General features: G+C 46.8%; 1 protein-coding gene across 1 annotated transcript; it reads left to right on the top strand.

Moving 5' to 3' along the window:
- The first annotated feature begins 1,087 nt into the window (after positions 1 to 1,087).
- Positions 1,088 to 25,142, top strand: BOK (BCL2 family apoptosis regulator BOK). The gene is given in 6 exon segments (XM_078880046.1): positions 1,088 to 1,117; positions 1,119 to 1,252; positions 12,985 to 13,289; positions 19,717 to 19,845; positions 20,540 to 20,703; positions 22,170 to 25,142. Coding segments are annotated over 6 exon segments (888 nt in total). The 3' UTR covers positions 22,296 to 25,142.
- Positions 25,143 to 25,365: the final 223 nt, after the last annotated feature.

Here is a 25,365-nt window from a genome sequence, read left to right as displayed (position 1 = left end):
GATTACACATCTGTTAACTGATTTAAACTGTAATCTTGATGTGATATTTTTGAATTTTACATGGAAAACACGCACACACGCACCTACGACAAATCCCCGTTTAGCCTTGTAGATCCGAAAAGCAAATTCCGTGGAATGAGAACCTATTAAGGCCAAGAATACCCACTTACATGCATGCCATTACTGTATCGTGTGTAGGGGGAAGTTTCCAGCTGGCTGAAAGTCGTTTCCAGATCTCTCGCAGCAGTCATGGATTCTTGAGCACTGCAGAGTGGATTTTCTCTGGGCACTCCAATTTCCTCCCAGACAAAGTTCTGGAATTGGCCGAACATCCAAATGTAGCAGGAGCCTACTTCAGGGGTGTTGAGATTCAGTGAGACTTTCTCAGGCAAATACGGTCAAGGGCATTCGTATTGTGTCTATGTGTTATGTCTACCTATCCCCTGTCTCCCCCTCCGTCCTTCCCACCCCACGTCAGTCTGGTTTCATGTCTATGTCCCTCTGGTCTCTATCTCCCAGCATCTGTCCCACCGTGGCACCTCCCTGCATATTCATGTCCCTGATCTAAATCCCAGGTTATTTTGTCCCCATGTCTCGATTCCATGTCCGTGTCCCACTTATCGTTTCCCGATGTCTCTCCCGTGGCTGTACCGCCTTGCACAACAACAAAAACCCAACTCTCCTACATTCACTTTCATCTCCCGTCCGCATTAGCTCGGGTTAGTATCTGCGTCAGTGTCTCCTGGGCGACTCTCTTGTACTGACGCTGTCTCAGTGTCATCAGCTTGCCCTGAAGCAAACTCAAAATTCCGTGGAGAACATAAACACAAATAGATCATTATCTATCTTGTCTGATTATAATCGGACACGATTTACCCTCCGTATAATCCGTCTCTCTCCGAATTACACGAATAAAAGTATCCCTTACCCAACCCATCTCCCTTTAGTGATCTCCCTCCTTCCCTCCATGAAATGAGTGATGGAGATGATTGATGAGAGTGGGATGCTTCTCTCTCTCTCCGCACCACCGTGACTTGAGGCACACCAAGACGGAGGCGCCAGTGGACGGCCTCCTCATGAATAAGTGATGAGGAAGATGACGACGGAGGCTGGGGGGTGGTGGTGGTGGAGGGGGCTTGAATGAGGGCTGGGATGACACCCACACACCGTCAGTGGGAACCCCTCCAGAGTCGCGAGAAGTGAGCGCAGAGGGAAGGAGGCGGCACGGGGACCACGGGCCGAGTACACACGCGTGAGTAGAGCACACACGTGTAACTACAGAGCACACACGTGTAACCACAGAGCACACACACGTGTGATAGAGTACACACGTGTGAGTGCTCTGTACTCACGCTTAACTAGACTACAGAGTACACACGAGTACCCTGCCAGGGAGTGTGAGTACTGAGGATGTGTGTAGTGTGTGTGCGTAGTGTATGTGCGTAGAGTGTGTGTGTTGTGTGTGTAGTGTGTGTAGTGTGTGTGTGGTGTGTGTAGTGTGTGTGTGGTGTGTGCGTGTAGTCTGTGTGTAGTGTGTGTGCGCGTAGCTTATGTGCGTAGTGTGTGTAGTGTGTGTGTAGTGTGTGTGTATTGTGTGTAGTGTGTGTGTAGTGTGTGTGTAATGTGTGTAGTGTGTGTAGTGTGTGTGTGTAGTGTGTGTTGGGTGTGTGTAGTGTGAATGCAGTGTGTGTGTAGTGTGTGTGTAGTGTGTAGTTTGTGTGGTGTGTGTAGTGTGTGTAGTGTGTGTGTGTAGTGTTTGTGTAGTGTGTGTGTATAGTGTGTAAGGGTGTGTGTGTGTAGTGTGTGTGGTGTGGTGTGTGTAGTGTGTGTGTGCTGCTGCAAAAAGTTGTGTAATAGAGTAATAGTGAGTTAAGCTGTACACACTTTCACCGTGTAAGCAGGATTGAATGCAGTGTGGTAACTATGAGCGTGTTGAGTGTGGTGTACTATCGACTGTATGACACTCATGTATCGCAAACAGTGACATTGGATGCAACTCAAGCAGTTGCGTGTCGTGTCCAGGATTTAGAAACGTGTGTACTGCACTGCGTGATACATTGGGTGTATAATACATTGGCTGTGTACTGCATTGTCTGTGTACTGCATTGGATGTGTACTGCATTGGATGTCTACTGCATTGGATGTGTACTTCATTGGATGTGTACTGCATTGGATGTGTACTGCATTGGCTGTGTACTGCATTGGATGTGTACTGCATTGGATGTGTACTGCATTGGATGCCTACTACATTGGATGTCTACTACATTGGATGTCTACTACATTGGGTGTGTACTGCATTGGGTGTGTACTACAGTATTGTGAGTGTTGAGCAGGGATGGGCCTGGAGAGTTCTTGGATGAGTGACCACCGACTTCCACTCCCCCAAACAACCGGACACATTCGTCAATAACTCTGGCCTTAAAAGGAAAGATAATAGATCATAGGCAGCGTTTCGGGCAATTGACTTAACTCTTCAGCGCAGCACCACGTTGTCTTAGTGGGCTATGCAAGGCTGTTTGTGTATATATATGATCAGCAGTGGGCAATGCAGCAAAAATCCATTGTTGTATTACACATCTATGCCCCCACGTCCGTCTACACAAGCCCGCGTTGGCCGGCATGGCGAAGTATGGTCGTATGAACCCCTTATGGCCCTATACTTGGGTGGAGGAGGCGCTCATCCAGCAGTGGATTGATGAATGGGCTGCATGGTGTGTGAAGGATGGGGCGTTAAGTGTGCTGCGATTGAGTGGTGTGTGTGTGTGGAATATGGATCACTCGGCGATTTCGATGGAGTCCGTCACAGTCTGCCTCGAGCACTTTGTCTGCATTGAATACGTATTGGGTACAGTATCGTTTACAAAGTTGTACGTCTATGGGTGAGTTATTGTACTGTTTAAAGTATTTTTACAAAATGTAACCAGGAAAACCTCTTGTCATTGTCATTATCCAGTGGCATGCGAGAGGAAAACAGGAGTACGCAGAGAAAACCCATGCAATGCGAGGACGTAAAGCCTCAGAAGCTCTGCACAGATGGATTCAATAATCCAAATCTAAGCTGCTATGTCTTGGCCAACTTTGCATGCCGAGCCATCCAAACACGTGGCCATTCCGAGGCAGCCTCCAGTCCACGCTACGTGCCGTAACTAGACCTGGCTCAAGCCCGATTAGCTTCTGAGTTCTGACAAGAATCGGGCAAATTCATGGCGAATTGGTCATATGGAGTGGGTGTGTGTGTGCACCAAGTTGAGTGTGTGTAGCGAGCAGTTGGTGTAACGTGGTTAGTATAGGGTGTGTACTTGGTGGATTGTGTTTGATGTAATGCAGAAAGTATTGGGTGTGGTAGCATAGGGGAGGGTCTGGACTTGTTGCTGCTGCAGTGTCACCTACGATACTGTAGTGCCAATGTTTACATCAGTTACACTCATGCACAGTGCAGCTGGTGGCTGTTGATGGCATAGGGTAACTATCATTGCTATTCCTACAGTACTACCTATTGTTTCCTTATTGCAGTGATTTACCTATTATCTGCTCTTTCTATTGACCGCAATCAATTATATATCTCACTGCAGCCTCTAACTCTAATACAACTCTAACTCTGGTCTCTCAATGTCATATTAAGGGCCATTGGCTGAAATATCACCTATTATATATTTTATTGTCAAGGCCACCGTCTCTCCGTCAAGGTCACCGTCTCACTGTCACGGCCACGGTCTCACTGTCAAGGACATCGTCTCTCTGTCAAGGCCAGCGTCTCTCTGTCAAGGCCACTGTCGCACTGTCCAGGCCACTTTCTCACCACCTCCTACCTTTGCTTATTTGCAGACAAGAGAGCCATATAAAGTTGACAAATCTATTTCTGATATCCGAATGCAAGGAGTAACCGGGATGTGTTGGCAAATTAACCCTATTGTGTTCATTTAACCACACTTTGTGTAGATACAAGGAATATATTGTGCGGACAATAGAATCATCCCTTTGCGCCCACCACATCGGGGTAAACGAGATGGAGGATTTTCATTGAAATCAAAGTGGATTGTTGTTGAACGTGTTAGTTTTGGGTTGGGTGGTGCTGTGACGGCACTTCGATTGCAATCAGGACGCAAGTTCAAATCTCAGTCAAGTCTCAATAATCATATTGCATGCTGGGTTGATAAAATAAGTACCATTTTAGTAATTGACAGTTGAAGCCTCGAGTGGTATTCACACACGATATCTTTGCGTGATCCACCAACCCCACTTCCAAAACCCTGCCATGTGCCTTATATCTAAATCGCCTTTAATGTGTCCGATCCTGTCAGATCATGGCAGCTGAACAGGATTGAGCCTGGATAAGTGCTTGGGTGGGGTGACCACTGTGCATGTAACGTGCCACGTAGGCTCCGGGACTATTGTGTAGGTAGCAGAGGGCACGAAAGCAAAATATATATTGTACTATACTCCAGTACTATGGTCCCTCACCGAAGCTCCTTGCCTGCATCAGGCCGCACGGACCAGCGTGGTGAAGTAATATAACCCCCACGACCCACATGGCATGAAGATGGACGGCCCTGCTCCAGCAGTGCACTGATAAAAGGGCTGTAGATGCCACGCGCGCACGCCAGCTACGTGGTCTGTGTTTCGACACTGTGTGTCAGTGTCCGGGTAGGGGCTGCTGGCGAGTGCTCGAGATTGCTCCATCAGCTCTTGTACGCGAGTGCTCTTCTCATTGGAAGCATTTCTGAGTCTTCCCTTCTGTAAGGGGAGGCTGAAAAGTCACTGGGCATACGGCAGATGGTCCTGGATAATTTTACTTCTCTGTACCGACACTGATTTTTAAAGCCTCTTGACATTTGCTTAGCAACTGGGAATTGAAATACGCACTCGGCTGTGTTGTATGTGTGATTTGTAGTACTGTATACAGTATTAGGGAAACGCTACCAGCTGTTTTTGGTGCAGTCAATACAGTGCAACGTCGCATATCCAACCCTCTGGGGACTGAGGTGCAGTTTAGTTTAGATACGTGAAAAGTTTAAATTGAAAATGAGTCACAAACTGCTATGTACATTGGACGTTCCTTGACAATATGAAGGGCGTAAGCAAATGCGTGCAATGTCAAGAACACATTGCTGCGTGCGAAGAGGTCACATCTGTGAACATTTGTAGAAATGGAACCCATGCCATGGCACCATGCTGGGTGGTTTTCATTGGCCAGGTATATTGTGGTCATGTGATGCTCAGATATGCGGGGTTCAGTAATGTTGGGTTTGTTGAATTGGGTTTTTTTAAGATTGGACTTTCAAAATTGTAATTTCTACATTGGAGAAAAAGTGCCTGTGACATTGTAGTTAACAGCAAATGACTTTGTCTAGACACCTGTCCCATGGCGTGTGGAGTTAGGCAAATGTGCATCCACGGTATATGGTACACCCACTCCAGTGGCATTTGTACAACATTTGGCCCCCAGCATGACAAATGCAGAAAGTATGAGCACATCACGCCCTTGTTAAATCATTTACATTGGCATCCATTACAGTTCGCAGATGTTAGAGGTTTGCACTGATAACGCACACAACGCTCGGAATTGTTTAGCTCGTCCATGTGTTCACAGATCAATGGCTTCCCATGCATATTATCAGGACAATAAAAAAGGCAGGTTTGTCTTGCTGAGTAACAAGATACTTTTTTGGTTTTCAGGGACGTCCTGCATTGGCATGTTTATCCAAATTCATGACAAAGAGTTAATTTTCATCAGGGAGAAAAATGGAGTGCTGGGGAAAAAAAGGACACAATGCTCAAAATCAATACAGTATAGGTTGGTGTTCCATTTTCCGTCGACCGGCAACTTAATCGCCGTGCAGGTTGGGAGAATAGCACCGACTGATCTCTGCTTGGTCCACATACACTGCCTCCTAAGCAATGGATTGCTCGGGTACGTCACCGTGCCTGGGACATGATGGAATGGCAGTCTGAAGTTGGTGGTTCCAAAAACATGGACCCTTAAAATTGGCATGGGGTGCATTCGAGCAGGGTTAGAATGGCCCCTGCCATTGTAATGTGGAATGTTCACCATTAGCTCACGGCTGCCGATCAAAGTGAGCCCCACCTAACGCTCAGTTGAACGCGGCTTAATACTTTGCCAGTCAAAAATAGGTCGTCTTTTTTTATCCCCAATTCTTTGACAATTGTGAAATTGGCGTCGTGTCACGAGATGAAGGTTCAATTGGTAAATGTCGCAGAGCAGTGCGCCACTCCCAGTCTATTAGAGAGTAACCTTCAGAAGATGACATTGGTGAACGACAGTACATCTGAGATTACTTCAAGGGACCAATTTTTTCCACGATAGGGGTGCTGCACCTTCCCGCTTTGCTCTGCGACAGGGATGTCCATCGATAATCAAACTGAAAAAAAATTGTCCGATTCTCAGAGCTAGAATTCGTGCCACGTTAAGTGAGAGACCCACGTGAGAAGGATTATAGCTTTGCTGAAACCAATTGGCATGTTTTATTTATATATACAACAGATATGGTGGGAGGTATTTTGGAATGAATAAAATTTGAGATAAATTAACAGTGCTGGAATGAGAATGGTGAATGAGGAGTGTGCTGTGGGCATCTGTGTTTGACTTTCCTGGGCCTGCTGCCCGCGAGAGCCTTGTAAATCTTTCATGGGACCAACTCTGGCGATCGTGAGACAAAACAAAACCTATTTTGCTTTCCTGTCACTTTTTATTTGCGGCAGTTGAGAACGAAAGAGGGACTTCAAAGGGTAAAAGCTTTTTAGCCTCGTGTTGTAGACAGAATAGATCTGTACAGCTAAACTTGTCTTATTTTTGTAAATGTCATTACCATCTTCACATATACAGTTCGACAAACGTCAGTTCTTGTTCGCGCGATTTCACTCGTGCATTGTGAAGAATCTTCGAGTCCATGCATCGGCTACGCCGCTGACAAATAGGCAGTAGGTAGCGATTGATGAGTTTTCTCTGCATGCTGCTCTGCCTCGACTTGGGTGAAAAAGCTCGACAGCCTTGAAGAGGCGCTCTGCAGCGTAGCGCCTCCCTGTACCGGTCACCTACTTGGCGAGAAGCGAGACATCGCGTGCACGAAGTTTGCCGCTTTCACCAACATGCACCGACCAGCATCGTTCAGCGCGGCAGTGGCGAGTTGTTAACTATCTCGCCTGGTATACAAGAGGTCGTGGGTTCAATCCCGACCCTGACGCCTGTATATTTGGAGTGTGCATGTTCTCCCGCGGTCGCGTAGATTTTTTTCTCCGGGTTTTCTAGTTTTACCATACACATTGAGAATCAAACGTGCGTCTGCAGTATTTGGCCGCTATACATTTTCACGCGATAAGCCACTTCGTTGCGCTATCATTTGTGGCCAGGTCGCTTCTGAAAAAGAGCGATATAGCTCAGTGGGCCTTACCTGGTAAAAACAAAAACTTTAGTTTTTGTTTCGTTTACAGTTTCAAGTAAACCTAAACCAGGGCCCAAAGTCACCCAGCAGTGCTGGACCCACCAAACAATGAACTGCAGCAGTTGTTTTGAAACTGGCCGCACCTTGATGGCAGATGGCTATCGCTCGGACGTAGCACAGAAGAACAAAAGAGCACACACGACTTTATTTGCCAACTAAAATAAGAGATTATGAAATTACTGAAAGATGACGATCAGGCACAGCACTGGTGCTGGTTTCGTACTCGGGAGCGCGTTGTGAACGGCGCTTTAAAAGTGTACTTGACAAATGTACAGTATTGTCCAAGGCCTGAGTGAAGGGAGATTTGGGGCTGCGTGGGTGTGGAACCACACAAGTCATGGGAATTCGCAGTGAAAGGGAGAACTCCCATGTGGATGTGTGTGCATGATGACATTATTTATTTTAGCATTATGTACTCAATGTTAACCCAAGAGAAGTTTGATATTCACCGGATGTGTTTTTCCGCACCGTTGGTTTCTGCAGTACACGCGTCAGAACGCGTCTCTCGTGATCGGGACATCCGTGCCGCCGTTTAGATGAGCCGGTGGTGGCGCTGGCCCATTGGGGAACCCAAAAAATAAATATATATATTTATATATTTTTATTTTTTTTGCCTTCACCCTTTTTCAATTTATAAATTCCTCGTGTCAGATATAGAGATACAGAAATGATTATAGATAATATAGAGATGTCAGAGATATCGTGAGATGAAATGAATGTCTACATATTGAGAAGAGATACAGACGAGACGGAGGGAGTGAAATGATAGTGAGGTAGACAAGAGACAGAATAAAATGTTATTTAAATGAATCCTGATTATTTAACTCTTTGAGTCTTTCGGTAAAGTCACGTAGCTGGAAATAAAATTAAAAAAAACAAATCATGACGATTCGATCGTCATCGATGACGACCGCTTGTGTTGCGATCGAAACGTCGTGATGTTTTATTTTATTTCTACCTACGTGACTTTACCGAAAGAACCAAAGAGTATGGATTCCTGCAGTCACGAAAGCTTCAAATCAAGACCTAATTATTTTATTTATCCTTGCCAACCACGGCTGCTTGGGGCATAAAGCTTTTGCTTAGCTTGCTGATAACAATCACCACTACTGAGAGGAAGCATCCCTAAGGCCAGGAAAGGAGGCTGCATCGGGGCGAAAATTACATCATTTTCATCTCATTTGTAATGGTTTTGATTTTGATCTTTCCTGTCTGTTCTATCAGCCTTGAGTTACATTGGAATATTATATGTTTAGCTCATGAATAATACATTCTCACATGCACATTTATGGTCGTACTTTGAGCGTAAGAATCTATTTTAGTCACTTAGTCTATGAGAGCGACCCTCTAGCTGAAATGATGGGTCTCCGTTTACAAGAGGAAATTATCGTGGCTATTGTTATGCGCGGTGGTTAGGAGTCAACGAACCCGGATAGGATGCAATGCTTGGCAATGAAGAGGCTCTAGAAACAACCCAATGGTGTGGGGGGGAGGTGATGCCCAAATGTAAAGTCTTTTAAATAGGGCCCTACGTCAGTGCAATATGTACACGCAGGGGTAAACAATCTAGATGAATAGGATTTAGATGGAATGACGCAGTAATACTTGCGAAGGAGAGTAACCCACAGCGGATATTAGTTTGTCTCCATCAGCGCTGATGAGCTGATGATGCTATTGTGAAGCTCTTATTAGTGCCAGGCTCGCTGCGAATGAGGCTCCCGACCTGATGGTTCACATGCTCCCACACAGTTGAGTGGGCCGCTCTCAAAATAAATAAGCCTTTGGAAGCGCCGTGTCAAAAACTGGCTGTGCCAAGTTTAGGGCAGATCAGGCTTAGTGACATTAGGGTAGGGTTGAGCAATAAGAGAAAAGCCAGAGTCTCAAGGCTTTTTCAGTAAGGTCCCCCATTAGCATGATTGACCAGTTTCAAAGCTCCGCAAGTATAGATTCAAGAATACATTGCCTTACTGCCAACCACATAGCCACTTCGCAACATTACCGCACGTTTAAATCCTTTGTCGAGCTCATATATCCTGATATCTTGAATGTATGTTATTTAGTCAGATCTCGGGATGCTAATTAAATATATTTTCATCTGGCTGAGTCCATGGATAGAAATATGTTAGGAAATAACCAGGTGTCTAAGGCTTGGGAAGTTGCGTGACATAATAAGAATTCCATGTATATAGCACTTTTCACCAAGGATCTAAAAGCACTGTACAGGACACAGCAGCAGACACTCAGCATAAAAATAATTATATTATAATTAATTTACTAAATGAACTAAAAGTTGAATAAGCGAAAGCATATAAATACATTTTAAGACACATTTTAAAAATGTCCACAGACTCAGAAATCCTTCATATCTTGTGAAAGAGCATTTCATAGCCTGGGGGCTACGCGGGGAAAAAGCTCGGTTACCCATCGACCGAAACCTCGACCTGGGAACGCAGAGTAGATCTCCAGTCCAGCAGAGGATTAAATCCGTCTGTGCAGACGTTTTGAGAGTTATTACCTTGTTGCGGTGGGCGGGTGTTTTCTGGGAACTCCGCTTTCCCGCCACTTGCCAAAACACTATTGAATGAAATTGGCCAAACATCTGAAATGCAGGACCCCCTTCCGATTTCCTGGATTAAAAAAAGAGCATTCTTATTCTGCGTCTTGCATGAACGTGTGTCACCGATGGTGCATCTTGAATAAATATGTGCTTCCTGTGTGCGCCGCATGGATATGTTTTGTGACACTTGCTGTTTACATTACCAGGGGATCCATAGCTCTTCCCAGTACCGTTACACAATGCTTGGTGACTAGTGACTAAACGCGTACAGTAGCAGCATCCTGGGTCATCTGTGCGACCCTCTTTCAACTGCCTGTATATAGAGTTTAGTTGGAAAATCAGGACGGCTAAGGTCAAAGAACTATACTCGGTTGTGTTTTTCATGTCTCGCATTGAACCATCCGTGGATGGGCTGACAGAATTGTGTGTGTGTGCGCGAGTGCACTACCCATGCGCACAGTAGTTGGCACGCTGCGCCACGAACCTGGCGACCCGAGTTCGATTTGCGATCACGGCCACCAACACCGGTAAACGATTATCTGAACCGGTCCTGGGCTTCCTCTAGGTCGACCTAGCCTTAAATGAGTACCTGGTGTGATGTGTAAACGTCAGCACTGGGAAGACAAAGGTGGATGGGCACAGTGCTGGCCACACCCACCACCTCGTGTGTGTTTTGCTGGGTGTCATAGGTGCCCCCTAAGAGCACTTGCCTCAACAGTCTGTTAAGGCTACAAGGGGGATGTTTGTCTTTGTTGCAGTACAGCATGTGGTAAGTGAGCCCCTGCATTGACAGCACTTGTTCTTAAAGTCTATGTATCTCAATGGGTCGTCTTTGTTCTTGTCCATAGGATATATGTACTGGGAGTGGTGGCGGAGTGGCTCAAACAATGCTCCACCTTCTCATGTACCGCACAAAACTTGACCATCCGGGTTTGATTTCTAAGGTCAATAATGATATTTGCCATCTGAACGTGGCTTTGGGCTCCCTTATTGCTCGCTCAGCCTAATGCTGTATCTACATTTACGATGATGTGGTCAGTTTCGCCAACGAGGAGACACGAGGCGTCCAGATGTATACGAGATGGCCATACCACCCCCCCGAACTCGTTGCACTCCGTGGGCCCGATTATGCTGCTCGCTTTGAGCACTTGCACTGGCAAATCTGCAATTCTAAACAGAAGGAGTTTAGCCTTTCTGTGCGTGGGCGTGTGTATGTACTTCGGAAGTTTATTTACACAGAACGTTTCTTTGGCTCTGAATTCAGGGGGAGGAATGATAAGCACCGTCCTTAAGTGTGAGAGGCCCCATTTGGGTGCCAGCACTCAGTGTTGAATTGCCAAGCTTGAACTCGAGCTGTGTGCAACTTTTGAGTAGCCGGCTGACTTCATCATTTAATCGGCAAGCAAAACAGACGGGGTGTGGCGGTTAGGGGCGTGCGTTTCCCCGGGAGCGTTGGAGGAAGTCCCGTCACCTGAGTCCACTCAGCAAAATCAAAATTTTCGATTTAAAGCTTTCGTGACTGCAGGGATTCATCTTCTTGGTTCTTTCGGTAAAGTCACGTAGAAGGGAAATAATAAAATAATAAAAATACAACATAATAAAATACAATTCTCACGACGTTTGGCCACAACGCAAGCAGCCGTCCTCAGGTGAAGAACAGGGCTGTCATTCGGGCGCTGTCTTTCCGACAGCCGTATTCTTCACCTGAGGATGGCTGCTTGCATTGTGGCCGAAACGTCGTGAGAATTGTATTTTATTATGCTTTATTTTTATTATTTTCCCTCCTACGTGACTTTACCGAAAGAACCAAAAAGAAAAATATAAATTGGCAGCAGACTTGGTGTCCCCTTATTCAGTTCAATACAATTTGAATTCATCAAGTGCGTGAATTTGACCACATCTTGAGATGCTGTGATAAAAGACATATACACAGTTAGGTTGTAAGGGGAAAAGATTAGGGTTTCCTTAAGTTGAAAGGTAAGAGCCAATTGAAATTCATCTCTGTTGGCGAGACAGACCTGGGAAGTGCCGAGTGTTGTGTAATGTCTTATGGCAAATTTTCGTATTGTCTCTGGGCAGTTTGGCCCTGGGAGACAATGCCAGCAATGCAGAAGGATCTATAAGGCAGCAATCAATCAACAATACTGTCTGATTGGGTAGTAATTAGCAGATAATTTTCCAAATGTGGATCAGCAGAGCACGTCACGTGCATCTTCAAAGTGTGTACGATATTGACAAGAGGCTTCATTGTGGAAGCCGTTAAATGTTGCATCGAGTAGGAATGATGGTTTATGTAAATGTTGTCATGTATGAATAGACCAGTGTCTAATTATGTCTCCATCAGATTTGTTCTGATGGAAAGAGAAATAAAATAACGGCAATGAGTTGAGGGATTCTATTTTGAAATTATTATATATGGCGTGTTAAGATCTAGTTCTCCCCAGTTCTTTCCATTAAATATTTAGTTTTTCTGTAGCTCAGAGGTGGTTCCCCTAAGCCACGTGGCTGTATGTTGAATTAATCCCAGCAATCTTTGCATTTAGAGATGACGTCACCATTCTTGTGCATATTCTCCAGACTTGTGGTGGCCACCAACTGAACACAGCTGAGATTGTGGCATTTTATTTTGTTATTCGGGTGGCAGAATGATAAAAAGGCAACTCTATACCTTCAGTATGCCCGAGCCGATTTGCGCTTTGGAGAATTACGTTTGCAACATTTTCAATACCTTGTGCTACACGGCTGTTTTTATTCAAAATGTTTTTTGGTTTTACTTTTGTAATTTTGGTGACCCAGGTAAGTAATGCAAATGAGACTCCTACATCCTCATCTCTCGAGTTCTCACCTGGATGAACAAAATCAACTTTAACCACCAGATGTGCAGATTATAAAACTTAAGCGCCGCATTTCGCAGCCGCTTTATACTTCCCGACATCTGAGCAGAGCGTCTGTGCGGCAAACTGGCAGGTGGCGGGGGTGGGGGGCTCCTGCCCGCTTCGCGGCTGCGCTCCGTCGCGGCCGCCCGGAGAGCCCAATGAGCGAGCGAGCCATGGACCTGCTGCGCCAGTCGTCTCTGCGGCTGTCGGTAGAGGTCCTGGACGCGCTGGAGCGCGGCCCCGGCGAGAAGCAGCTCGTGACGCAGGCCAAGGCCCTCTGCCGCGACTACATCAACTGGCGGCTGCTGCGCGCGGGCCTGGGCTGGGGCAAGGCCGAGTCGTCGGCACACTCCTGCAGCAAGTTCACCGAGGTGTCCAACACCGTGCTGCTGCTCGGTGAGACGATTGTCGCTCGCACGCGCGCGCACCATTGCCACGCTGCCGTGTTACACTCCGGTGCCACGGGCCACGTGTCGCAGCGCCTGCGTTAGTGATCTGCACCGCCCTGTGCTGGGATCCCGTTAAGATGGAAGGAAAATATCATTTCACAATGATAATTGCAACTTGTAACACGCCGCGTGGTATTTGTTCGCCCTTGAAGAGAGAGAATGACTCGGAAGCGTGAGGAGGAACCAGAGGAGCGGAAAGGCAGAAGCCAGGCAGTGAGCCGGCACGTATATAAACTGCCCAAGCTCTGTAGTCCTTTTTATATCAAGATGTTCTCTCTCATTGTATGTTGGACTTCTTTCGCACCGTATGTAGCCAACTATGCTAATTGGAGGTGTGGGGGAAGAAGTAATCAGTTGATAATTGGTTTTTTACCCTTCTATCTGGCAACAAAACTGACACCTTTTTACAAGGAGTCATGTTTGCATAGACCGCAATACCTGCAGTCCTTTTTACAAGGAGTCATGCAAACATGACTCCTTGTAAAAAGGTGTCAGTTTTGTTGCCAGATAGAAGGGTAAAAAACCAATTATCATATTTTTACTGGCAAATGAGGTTCCCATAAAGTAATCAGTTCTAAAGAAATACATTTTCAATTTGTAAGTTACCGAGGCTCTGCATATCTAACTTTGATGAACTGCGGTGTACAATTGTGTATCAGCAAATTGATGTAACTTCATGTCATCCAATGAGATGATATCGGCAACTGGCGAGACATATGTTGAAAATAGGAAGGGTCCAAGAACGGACCCGTGTGGTACGCCAACTAAGCATGGCATAAGCGACGACTGTCACCCAGCTTGATGAACTGTGATCGACCAAGTAGGTATGACTCAATCCACCCAGCCGTACCCGATACACAGAACCTTGACCTTAGCCACCCGGTGAGTATCTCATGGTCGATGGTGTCGAAGGTGGCCGAGAGATCGAGACTAACCAACGCTGCGGCGCACCGGCCATCCATGATCTTGCAGAGGTCATCGGTGATCTTTCGTAGAGCCATCTCAGTGCTGTGGAACTGCCGGTATGACGACCGTACTGAATTGATTCTGCCCGTCACAGCGACATGGGGAAGTAACCGCTTCAGACACAGGCACTCTGTGACCTTTTAAATCGGGCGGTATAGTTTGCGGTGTCACTATGGTTCAAGCCAAACTTTTCCCAGGAGCGGTGTTACTTGCGCCATTTTAAACCAGTCTCGGAAACAGCCCTCGCCGAACAAAATATATGCCACGTGGACAATGAGCGGCGCAACCACGTTCGAGCATGGTTTGAGAACATGCGCTTATAAATCACAGGTCTCGCTGCGTGTATTGTGAGCATAAGAAATCGATGAACGGATGTATCATAAATCCCTGGTAAAAATCACACACCCATAACAATACCCGAAAGGCAATTCAATCTTGGCTCCGATGTGGATAAAATATTTCACCGACGGCTCTTCCGGATTCATTTGCCAACTTTGGTGTGCACTTTGCACCCAGGTTTCACGTCTGCCGCTTTTACAGCCAGGTGTAATAAATACGCTGGGTTTGTTTGGGTTTATGGCCTGGGGAATTATTACCCACGGGCGTTCAAGGTTGAACGAGGCCTTCTGTTGATTATATTAGACTGCTCATGCACTCACTGTGGTCACGTTAGGATTGCCACCTGTTCTGTATTCTCAGGACCATCCTCTTTCTCAAGCAGCTCTTGTCTTGGGACATTAAAAGTCCTGGTTTTTGTCACTTGCGTAATAATGATACACCACTCAAGGCAATGCTTTTAGATGAAGTGGCAACTCTATGACGTGTGTTTTGCGTTAAGATTAATTCAACCAGAATCCCAGAATGTTTTGTTACGCCAAGATGACGTAACCATTTCGTGTGTGTATTATACACATGGCCTCATCAGAATATATATTTAGACTGGAAGAATCTGATGAGCTATGAAGCTATTTTTCACAGACGTCCAGCATGGGTGGATTAGCAAGATGCAATAACAAACAACACAAAAAAACGATCGGTGCGTAAAGAAGAGGTTAGCAGGTCACGGAAATAAAAAAACAAATAAATTATATAAATACAATTGGATAAGTAAATACATTCATGATGGTTAATAGCTCAAAATGAGCCGAGATTACGGAGCATTTTAATGCAGGCAACAGAAGGGCAAGAAGGCAAAACTGCAGGACCGGTTTTTGACTCCCACGTGGGCGAGACGATGTCACATTAACACGCGGCACCTCGCGGCACCTCCCACTGGTGCCTCCAGCATCCACTGGAGTGGCGCCACGATTATCGTCCTAAGACTCCAACCTCTGCGCTCTCATCGGAGTTTTTTTTTTACAATTATTTGACATTGTAGTTTCTTTGTAAAACATTTTTTTTCTTACGATAAATGTCAACATGCAAACACAAACTCCCTTCACTTTAATGTGTTGTTTTAGGTTTCTTGTATTGATAGTCAGGCATTTGTTTCTATCCGCTGTTTAAACTCTCCCAAGAGTGTATATTCGTTGGGTTGAGGCCAGGGTATAATTCCACCAACCCCAGCATTGCAATAAATTGTTACAATTCGGGACCGTAATTTGACTCAAGAATTGATTCTTGATTTTGCGGTCTTGTTTGCAATTATTTACGTGGTCCGTCTCCTCTGTACAGTTCCGATCCCTCCATTATCTTAAATCTAACGTGAATGTGCAACGTGTGCAACGTTTGCGTGCACCACGAGTAATGGAGCCTGACGTGCATGACCTGATGCATTGAGGGCGTTATGTAGAGGGTGGGGGGGAGAAGTAGGCAGAAGCGAGTCCATGGAGGATCTTAAAGACAGTGAGAGTGGTTTGGAATCCCGTGGAGGGATTTTGAGGAGGAACGGCGGGGTGATTCCATCTCATTTAAGAGTGCCTGGATAATTTGGAATTTTGAGGTGCGAAGGGATTTGATGAGTCGAGGCTTGGGGCGGGCGAGACGAGTGAGTCACTACTGATGTCACTACACATGCACGAACGTCGCCACGGCCTGTGCGGAATTGGTCGGTGGCCGGCAATGGTTCACACGCCCAGCGATTTAATCAAATGTCGCGATTCAGGCTCACGATCCGATTCAACAAAGTCAACTGTTGTCCCGTCTCGTTTCATCGTATCGTTCGAAGTGTTTCTCGCTCGTTTTGTCAGCTGCGTAAGCCCACGCATGGATTATTAACAGATGAATTGCAAAGCATTGTCATGATTACAAGATTCGATTTTTAAGAAAATATTTTGTAGGAAAAAAAATCGATGCATCGCTATACGCTTAATGAGTAGGTCATCACGTGCTCGGGGCTGTCCTTTGCCTCACTGTTTTTTTCTGAAATGTCAGTGCCGGTCGGGTGAGTCCGGTTGGTCGCGATGGTTGGTTGGTCATGACTTGCATGAATTCCGTTGTTTCATGGCACAAACGAGAGGAATTTGACCTGTGATCTTGCAGTGTTGTCTTCCCCCCCCCGCAACCTCGCTGCGGTATCTCACTGCGCAGTTCAGCTCTTATCTTGAAAATACGTTTGAGATGTGTCCGCGTATACTGTACTCGTTCAACAGGCTTGTTGCGTGCAACTGAAGCAGGAACTACTAACAGCCTCAAACTTCATCATCTTGGCCCAGCGCGTTTCACCTGTGGTCTTACTCCATTCTATAGCAGTGCAGCTCTCATCAGGGAAAAAAAAATCTGACTTCCCTACTGTGTACACAGTTCATCCCTTTAAAGGCACTGGTCAAAAGTCAACTTGATTTTCTGCTCGAATGAACATTGAGGTCGTGCTCATCTCCTGTTTACAACAAGTAAAGGGAAATCAAGTGGTGACAATGTATGAACTCCGGAGGTACGATAGGCGTAGTCAACCCCCCCTGATCGAGAGCTGCACGTTCTCCTCCGCTGAGCCACTTGCCAAGGCATTGGTAGCCAATCACATTCTGTGTCCCACTGACTAAGCCCCACAGCCTATAACCTGTGGTCTCACGGTGGTCGTCCATCCAAGCACTGCCCAGACTCGACTCACTTTAGACTGAGAGCTGGCGAGATCGGGCGCATTCTGGACGCTTTGGTCATAAACACGCAACCTTTTTGGAATCGCACGTAAATTTAATATGCAATCAACACTCAGCCACCCAGTTCGCCATCAGTTGTAGCCCGACCTGTAGCAATAAAACCATGTGGCCTGCAGTTCTCACTGGATAAACTTAACGGCTGCCGAGACAGACCCCGCAGCCTAAAATCCGCCCACTCCTCCCAGACATCGTTCAGTCGCGTGGCTTGTGTAAAAGGCAAGCGGGCAGCCACTTAGACTCAACAGCTCTGTCTCGAGCAGCAGCAGCAGCTGACAAAAGCCATGTGGCGTACTATACAACAAGCAGCCGCCAGCAAGAGACCAGAGGAATTAGAAATGAAGGCTGCCAGGATGCAAACATTGCAAAGCTGGAGAGGGCTGCCTAGCTGCAGTGATATGCTTTACACCACAGCTACACGGTACAGCCGTAACCATGCATTCGTTCAGAATTTACATTTAATTTGTTGATGCAGGACGGGATTGGAAGCTACATTTTGGAATTGGACTGTGGTAGCATGTTTTTTTTGCGCATGTACAGTTAAGATATCTGTCGTGGTGGATAATTTGGAGTTTTGAAGTTACTTGGTTGCATCTTCTTGGTTCTTTCGGTAAAGTCACATGACTTTACCGAAAGAACCAAGAGGATGAATCCCCGCAGTCACGAAAGGTTTAAATCGAAATTTACTTGGTTGCCTTTTTGTGCGAAAATGCTCGTCATTTGGAAGCAAGGAGCAAATACTCTTCATTTTAAAAACAGGCAAGGTTCAGCATATCTTATTGCCAAATATTATTTCCATCATGTCTCATTTTTAGTTAATCTGCATGCTATCAGATAAACACATGCCTATTTCTGTTTTCTGACCCTTCTCCACAGCCAGGCTCCTGTAGCACAGCCCCAGGGACTTGACTCCATAGACAGACACAGGTCTAGGACCTGGCTCCATCACGGAGATCCTGGGGATTGCCTAGAACGTGCCATCACGGCAGAGTGATTGCGTCAGCCCACACTGCACCATGACACTGCCTGTGCATACCAATAATAACATCGTGAGGAGTGCAACTGCGCTGGGTTTTTTGCACGTCCTGCTGTTGTACAGCTTTCCGATGCATTTTCGGGTTGTCCCGCGTGTTGTTCGGCACTATATCCGATGTTTCTCTGCACATGCTGGGGACGTCTTCCCCCCCCCCCACCTTGTTTTTTGCTTTGTTTTTGTTCCGTACAAACCTTGCGGAGGTTTCAAGGTCCACGCCAGCAAGTGGCGGATTAGATGACGTTGAGTTTTAACCGTTGCCATGTCGTAGACGACGCTGACCGGGTGATAAAGATCTCTGTTCTTCTACCCTTCTGTGTACGCATCTCTTGGCGCAGATTGGGCAAGCACGGATTGATTTAAAATGATACAAGTATATTCTCATGCTGCACGACGCGTGCATGGAACCGTGCGTGTAAGGATCAATTATTCACTATTCATGCAAATCATGTGTAAATGTTCTCCAGTTACCTTCAGGCCGATGGAATGTATAACACGTCAAATGTGACGGAACATGCGCACTCGATAAGACGAAACAGATGATATTCGAATCGCATTTTGAGTTTGAATTGCGACGATTTATCGAATCTCGTGAGGGGGGGGGTGATTTGTTACATACCTAACGCATACGAGATGTACGCTGGTAACGCCATATTGTTCACTGCTGTTGTGGACGAGAGGAAGTATTCCAGCTCACTAGTGATCGCTTGTTCAGGATATTGTGAATACGAGGAAGTCACCCGGCTCATTACACACACTTCCTATTATCCAGAATATTACGAGTGAAGTTCTACATGCACATTTTGTGATGGGGTCGAGTGTGTGGGTGCGTGTGGGTGCGTGTGGGTGCGTGTGTCCATGGTGCATTGGTTGGCGCACTGCACTACGATCCCAACGACCCAAGTTGGATTCCTGCTCACATCAGTGATAAATATCTGGACCGGTCCTGGGCCTTCTCTAGGTCGACTCAGGCTTAAATGAGTACCTGGTACAGTGTGTAAACATCAACATTGGGGGGATAAAAGGCAGCCAGGTGTGATGCTGGCTACTTCATCCTCTTGCTTGCTGTGTCGGCCTTCTAAGGCTGTTGTCGCGAACAGTAGTGTAGGCTATGCGGTGGATCTTTGTCTTTTTAGTGATTGTGGTGTTGGTTGTTTAGTTGTGCAGGCATTGAGGTGTTGTTGGATTAGCATGTCAGTGTCTGCGCGCCCGCGTGTGTGTATTGCGATGGCGTTTATTGATCCTTCGGGTTTGTGTGTACTCTGCGTGCTGTGTGCCAGGTGACGAGCTGGAATACATGTACCCGAGCCTCTACCGCAACGTGGACAAGCACCTGGGCCTCTCGGTGGCGTCTGAGGCAGCCGTGACGGAGGCTCTGCAGGCCGTGGCTCACGTCTTGTTCGGCACAGGTGCCAGCCCCTACCCGGCTTCCCGGCTGCTCCTCACCCCGAGTCACTCCCCATGCTCCCCGCCAACCCCACCGGAGCCTCTCCAGAATGTGTCATCATGTGGCCCTCGAATGACGATCCTACGGATACTGGGGAAAACGGACTGGCTCTGTTCATGAACCAGGCTTGTAGTCTGTGCCCGGAATCTATCGCTTGAATAACTGGTCCGAATCAGCAGCCACTGGGCCACATGGCTCGATTGCAGTGGGGGTGGGTAGCTCCATTTCCCAAGTGAGCTGCATTCTTTACCTGGGCTGGTCTGAGGTCATGGGAGTCATAGGGGGGACACGTGGTAGGCGAGTGGCATCTGTCGCCAAGTCGAACCTTAGAGCTGCGTGTTTGTCAAAAAAAAACACTGCGGACATTGTCAAAAATAACTTATTTTGTATTCGGATACCATAACCTAAGTGACGCATGAAGTTACACGTCGTTAAACATTTCTGTATTTTGATCACTTCCCTCTGGCCACTTTGCAATTCCCCCTGCTCAAGAAGTGTGTAACACTCTCATCTATTGTAACTTGCTATTCGTTGCTGGCCGCTTGACATAGTGGCCATTTGGGCACTGCTCAACAACTTCGTGCATCCTCGCCCATCTCCGTGCGTCCCCTTACGACCCCCGCGTGGTGACCCCCCCACCCCACACCGTGGCGCAGGCATCACGTGGGCAAAGGTGGTGTCGCTGCTCGCCGTGTCGGCGGGCCTGGCCGTGGACTGCGTGACGCAGGGCCAGCCGGCTACGGTCCACGCGCTCGTCGACTGCGTGGGCGACGTCTTCAGCGCGACGCTCGTGCCCTGGATCCGCGCCCGCGGGGGATGGGTGCGTCCCGCCTGACCCCCCCCCCACCACCCTGCACCCCCACCCACGTGACTCCACACGCTTGGGTTGAATATTTTTTCTTTTCCGGTTTTTTCCCCCCCATGGTGGGATTCTCAGTAATTTTCTACTCATCTCCCGTTTACAGTTTTGTTGTCCTTCCTCGCACCTCCGATTAGCATGATTGGCCACGTACGGTGCGAAAGAATTTCAACATTGTGATGAGTGGTGGAAATTCCGCATTCCTATGGCGTGTGGGGGGCAGTCTATTCATAGGAGAGCCACTGTTAACAATGTGGTACTCGATTTATCAACCCTGCAGAGATGGGCCAAGTCAACCAGATGGACCAAATGAACCCCCAATCAGGATTTGAACTTGCAACCTTTTGACGGCGAGCCGCTCGCTCTACTGTTAAGCCACCTGGCCTGTTTACGTATCCTTATATGATCTGTGTGTCACAGTTGGTAATATAGACTCATAAAGTTTTTCCTTCAGGCATGCTGCTACGTCGCTTCCCATTATGAATTTAATTTTTACAAACCCACTCTCTCGGCCTCGTTATTTCACCATTTTAAATTCAAACAGAGCTGAAAAGTGCACAGATCACGAGCCCATGTTGACCAAACAGAACCATTATTAATGGTGAGCCATGTACAATCCCACCATCATCTTTGACCTGGATGAGGAAACACTTATCCAAGAGGCTAATTACAATGAGAGGTGGTCCGATTAACGAGGCATCAGGTCACCAGTGCTATGAGTAATGATAAAAATTGAGAAACAAATAAATTCCAATAATTGAACGGGGTGAAACTAGCTTGAAGACATGTTTATGTATTAATGCCACTGAAATGTTATCAAGCATCGTGTCCTACGGACTGAATTGCTCCTGCCGCAGAATATGGAATGTCTTGACTCAGGCTCTGGATTGTAAGCAGCAGATGAACAATGTGCCAAGCTCATTTAATTCAGCAGGAACAATTTGTTTAAGTGACACTCACGAACCACAAAGGAATGATAGTGCTTGCGTCAGCATTCTCTCAGGCCTTATGGGGATTATTTGTGCGCGACCCATGTGCGTTGGGTGTTCCTGCTGTTACTTGGCAGTAATGATTATTGCTGCGGGATGTGGTGTGCATGGATGCAGTGTGTGTAGTACACACAAATGGTGTGTGCACACACTTTCTACATGTGGTGCATGTGTATGAACGTATGCATATATGATGTGTATAAAGTGTGAACACGTGTGGTGTGTGTGGCACGAGTGTTCAGTGTGTGTGCATTGCGTGCAGTTTGTATTGTGTTCTCTCAGTGTGTACGTGTGCATAGTGTGCGCACGTATGGTGTATGTTTAGGCTATATGGGGGATCTTTGTCTTTGGTGTCTGTATTGCATGCATTGTGTATTTATGTGCTGACTGCATGTGCTTGTGTGTGTGTGCTGTGTCTGTTGCATGTGGCATGCACAGGCGGATATGGTGAACACCATGACCTGCCGGCGCAGCTCGCCTGCTTACTACTGGCTCCTGGCCACCGTTGGCGCTGCCGTGGGCATCCTGGGTCCGCTGCTCGTGCCGCGTCGTACTGGCAAATGACGACCGGCCCCACCACCCCCCGCCTATCGCCCCTCCGGCTTCACCCAGAGGAAGGATGGGGTTGTATACAGCTTCACTTAATTTAAAAACAGACAATGGTTGCAGGGTTTTTTTTTTGGTGTTTTTGTTTTCGACGACCGAGCATCGACTACTCAAGGCTCTCCGGAAGGAGACATTTAAATTATGCAGACCCAAGACTGGCGACATGCAAACAAGAGACATCCCTAATCGCCTTCCTCCCCGCTGTGCCTACGCGCCAAGATTAACCCACGATGGACGCAGGGCTACATGCCCGGGGACCCGGTGCCTCGTGAGCGATTGCTGAACCATCAAATGAGAGTGAACAAGGTGTGCGTGGATTCCATGGGGTGTTCAGAGTGGAAGGTTCATCGTCAAGGGCCTGACGTAGTCCACCACAAGAGGCCATGACGTGGAGAATTCATCGTGAAGAGCAAGGTTTGGAGGGCCCAGACGGGAGGGATGAGCTTAGAAGGCCATGCCAAGGAGGATGCTTCCTATTGGGGTCCAAGTGTTGAAGCACTAGGTTTGGGGAGCATGGCATGAACGTTCTTGCATGCAGAGCATTATGTGGAGGAATCCTTGTGAAGGCATGAAGATGCCACCTTAAGAAGCATTGCGTGAAGGTCCCAACGTAGATGCTGGATCTACTGTGGAGTGCTCTACGTGGAGAGAAAGGCTGCTGACTCGGTCATCCTAATGGGTGACCTTTACAAGACATTTGGCAATGGCAGGAATGGAAAATATAATTTGAAATACTTGTAAAATGTGATGATAAAACAGTGCTTAACATACCATATACGTATGTACACACATACACAGGAATTGATTATAACGCCTCTAGTAGGGCTGCAAAATCATGAAATACAACACGCACTTGTCAAAAAATATAGATTTTTATGCACATGATTTGATGTGTATATCATGGGCTTAAGAATTTATATAAATTAACATTTGCGTAGTACCTCCCATGGGAGCTGCCACAATGGTGTTATGGTTGGCACACTAGATTTGTAATCCAAAGGTTGGTGTGTTTGATTCAAGTTTCTAGCGCAGTAGTGGAAAAAATGGGGCAAGTTTCTTAAATCCTCCCCACTTCACCACCGCCTGTCTACCCAGCAGTATGATTGGTTACAGCCCAGTTAGTCTATGAACGGCAGGTCACGAGTGGTGAGGTAAAGCGTGGGTACACCCAACTCTTACAACACATCTGGTCAGTGTGGTATAGTACACCAAATATATTCTCGGGCTTCTACTCTTTCTGCCGTATTGACGGGAAAAGCTGACCATGGGATGTCTAATTTGGCGATCCACTTCGGTGGCTTCCTGAGCTGCCAATTGGAGAAATTAAATGGCTCCAACAACAGGTCCTCAGTGGGCAGTTGATGCGCTATGATCCCATGGTCTGGAGTCACATCCCTCGCCTTCCACTTGTGAAGCTGGTGGCCACTGCCTCATTGCCACTCCGCGTCCCATTGTGCGGATTCGGTTGAGTGCCGTCCACTGTCTGAGGTCGAAGCCAAGAGCCTCCGCTGTTGGGGTTAGTGATGAGGCATCTGTTCTTTACGTTGTATCCCGCGATTCCATTCATCCGGATGGCTCGGTGCCAGCTGCGTGGATACCCTCTGCTGTTTCCCAGAACGGATGGTGTGATCATAGGCACGTTCACTGTGGGGTTGTTCAGGACTTTGTTGATCGGAGATCGGAGTTTGGTTTTTAATTTTTTCCACGGATGGTGGGACAATGTGGAACAGCACCGGGAGCCACTCAGTTGGAGTGGACTTAAGCGTCCCTGACAACGTTCTTCTAATAGTGGAGGCAGTAGTAGTATGAGCAAGAAATTGCAGGGCTGCACCTTTACCTTTAACCACCCATAGCACATTTATTTCGACCTATGCAGACACATACTGCTTATTTCTGAATGCAGATGGATGTCCTTTCAAACAAGGTAATTAAAACATGTCGAGATGCATTCACCTACAAGTTTACAGGTGCACATGATTTACACCTGAATGTAGTTTTTAAGTGTATGTAGCTTTTACATACATGTGTTAATTGCATGGTGTTACAGGTGCGCAGGTGTACATAAGAACAGGAAGTGTACGCGTTACAGGTGTGTGGGTGTACAAAGTTGTGGTAGCTATGTGTACATGTGTGACAGTTGTGCAAAGTATGTGTACAGGGTAATTGTATAAAGGTGTATAGGTATATGTGTACACATGTACAGGTGAGGATGGGAGGTGGTCATAAGATGGCAGAAAAGCAATGCATTTTTTAATATATCCTTATGGGGTTTTGTTGGTCTTCACGGGATACTTCAGTTTCCTTCCACATGCCCAACACTCATTAAATGGTCATCAAGAATCATGTTGCCGGCATGAAGACAACTTAAATTATGACCGTGTACATTTTCGTAAAACCGAAAAATCTTTCAACTCAGACATTTGTGTATCCTAAACTTATCCCTCCAAACATTCCAATGCAGGGCCCTCTCCTTTCAAACTTATTCTCAAAGACTCCTCGAGGCTTACACACGTGGAACGGGGGGGGGGGCATTCTTATTGAGGTATACGTGCATGAACAGGGGGCATTATTATTATTGTTGTTGTGTGTGCAAGAGCACACAGGTGGAGATGTAAAGCTGTACTGTACGTGTGTCAAGGCAACAGCTCGTGAAGCACGTGTGCAGGTATCGGCCACGATGCTCTGAGGGGTCATGTCCCCCGGGCTACTGGACGATGGTATGCCACAGGTTCCGATGCTGACGAAGGATGTGAATGTGTGTAAGCCAAAACAAATAAAAGTCATGGGCCTTGAGAGAAACCATAATGCATGAGTTGTGGTCACTTTTGTTTTTTTCAAGTACAATCGTAATGGTCATGAGCTTACAATTACATAAATTAGGAATTCCTAAGCGCATTCCTCTCAGCTGTTGTGTGAGCATCTTCACGACATGTTGGTTTCACGTTGAGCACGGTTACAAGCCACTGTCTGTGTGTATAGTTGTCCTCATTTGAAACTTATTGTAGCCTGCGCAGGGAGGCTGCGCTGT

The sequence above is a fragment of the Lampetra fluviatilis genome, chromosome 56 (assembly GCF_964198595.1).
Source record: "Lampetra fluviatilis chromosome 56, kcLamFluv1.1, whole genome shotgun sequence".
In the NCBI taxonomy this organism is placed as follows: Eukaryota; Metazoa; Chordata; class Hyperoartia; order Petromyzontiformes; family Petromyzontidae; genus Lampetra; species Lampetra fluviatilis.
This window is presented reverse-complemented; position numbering and strand designations above follow the sequence as displayed.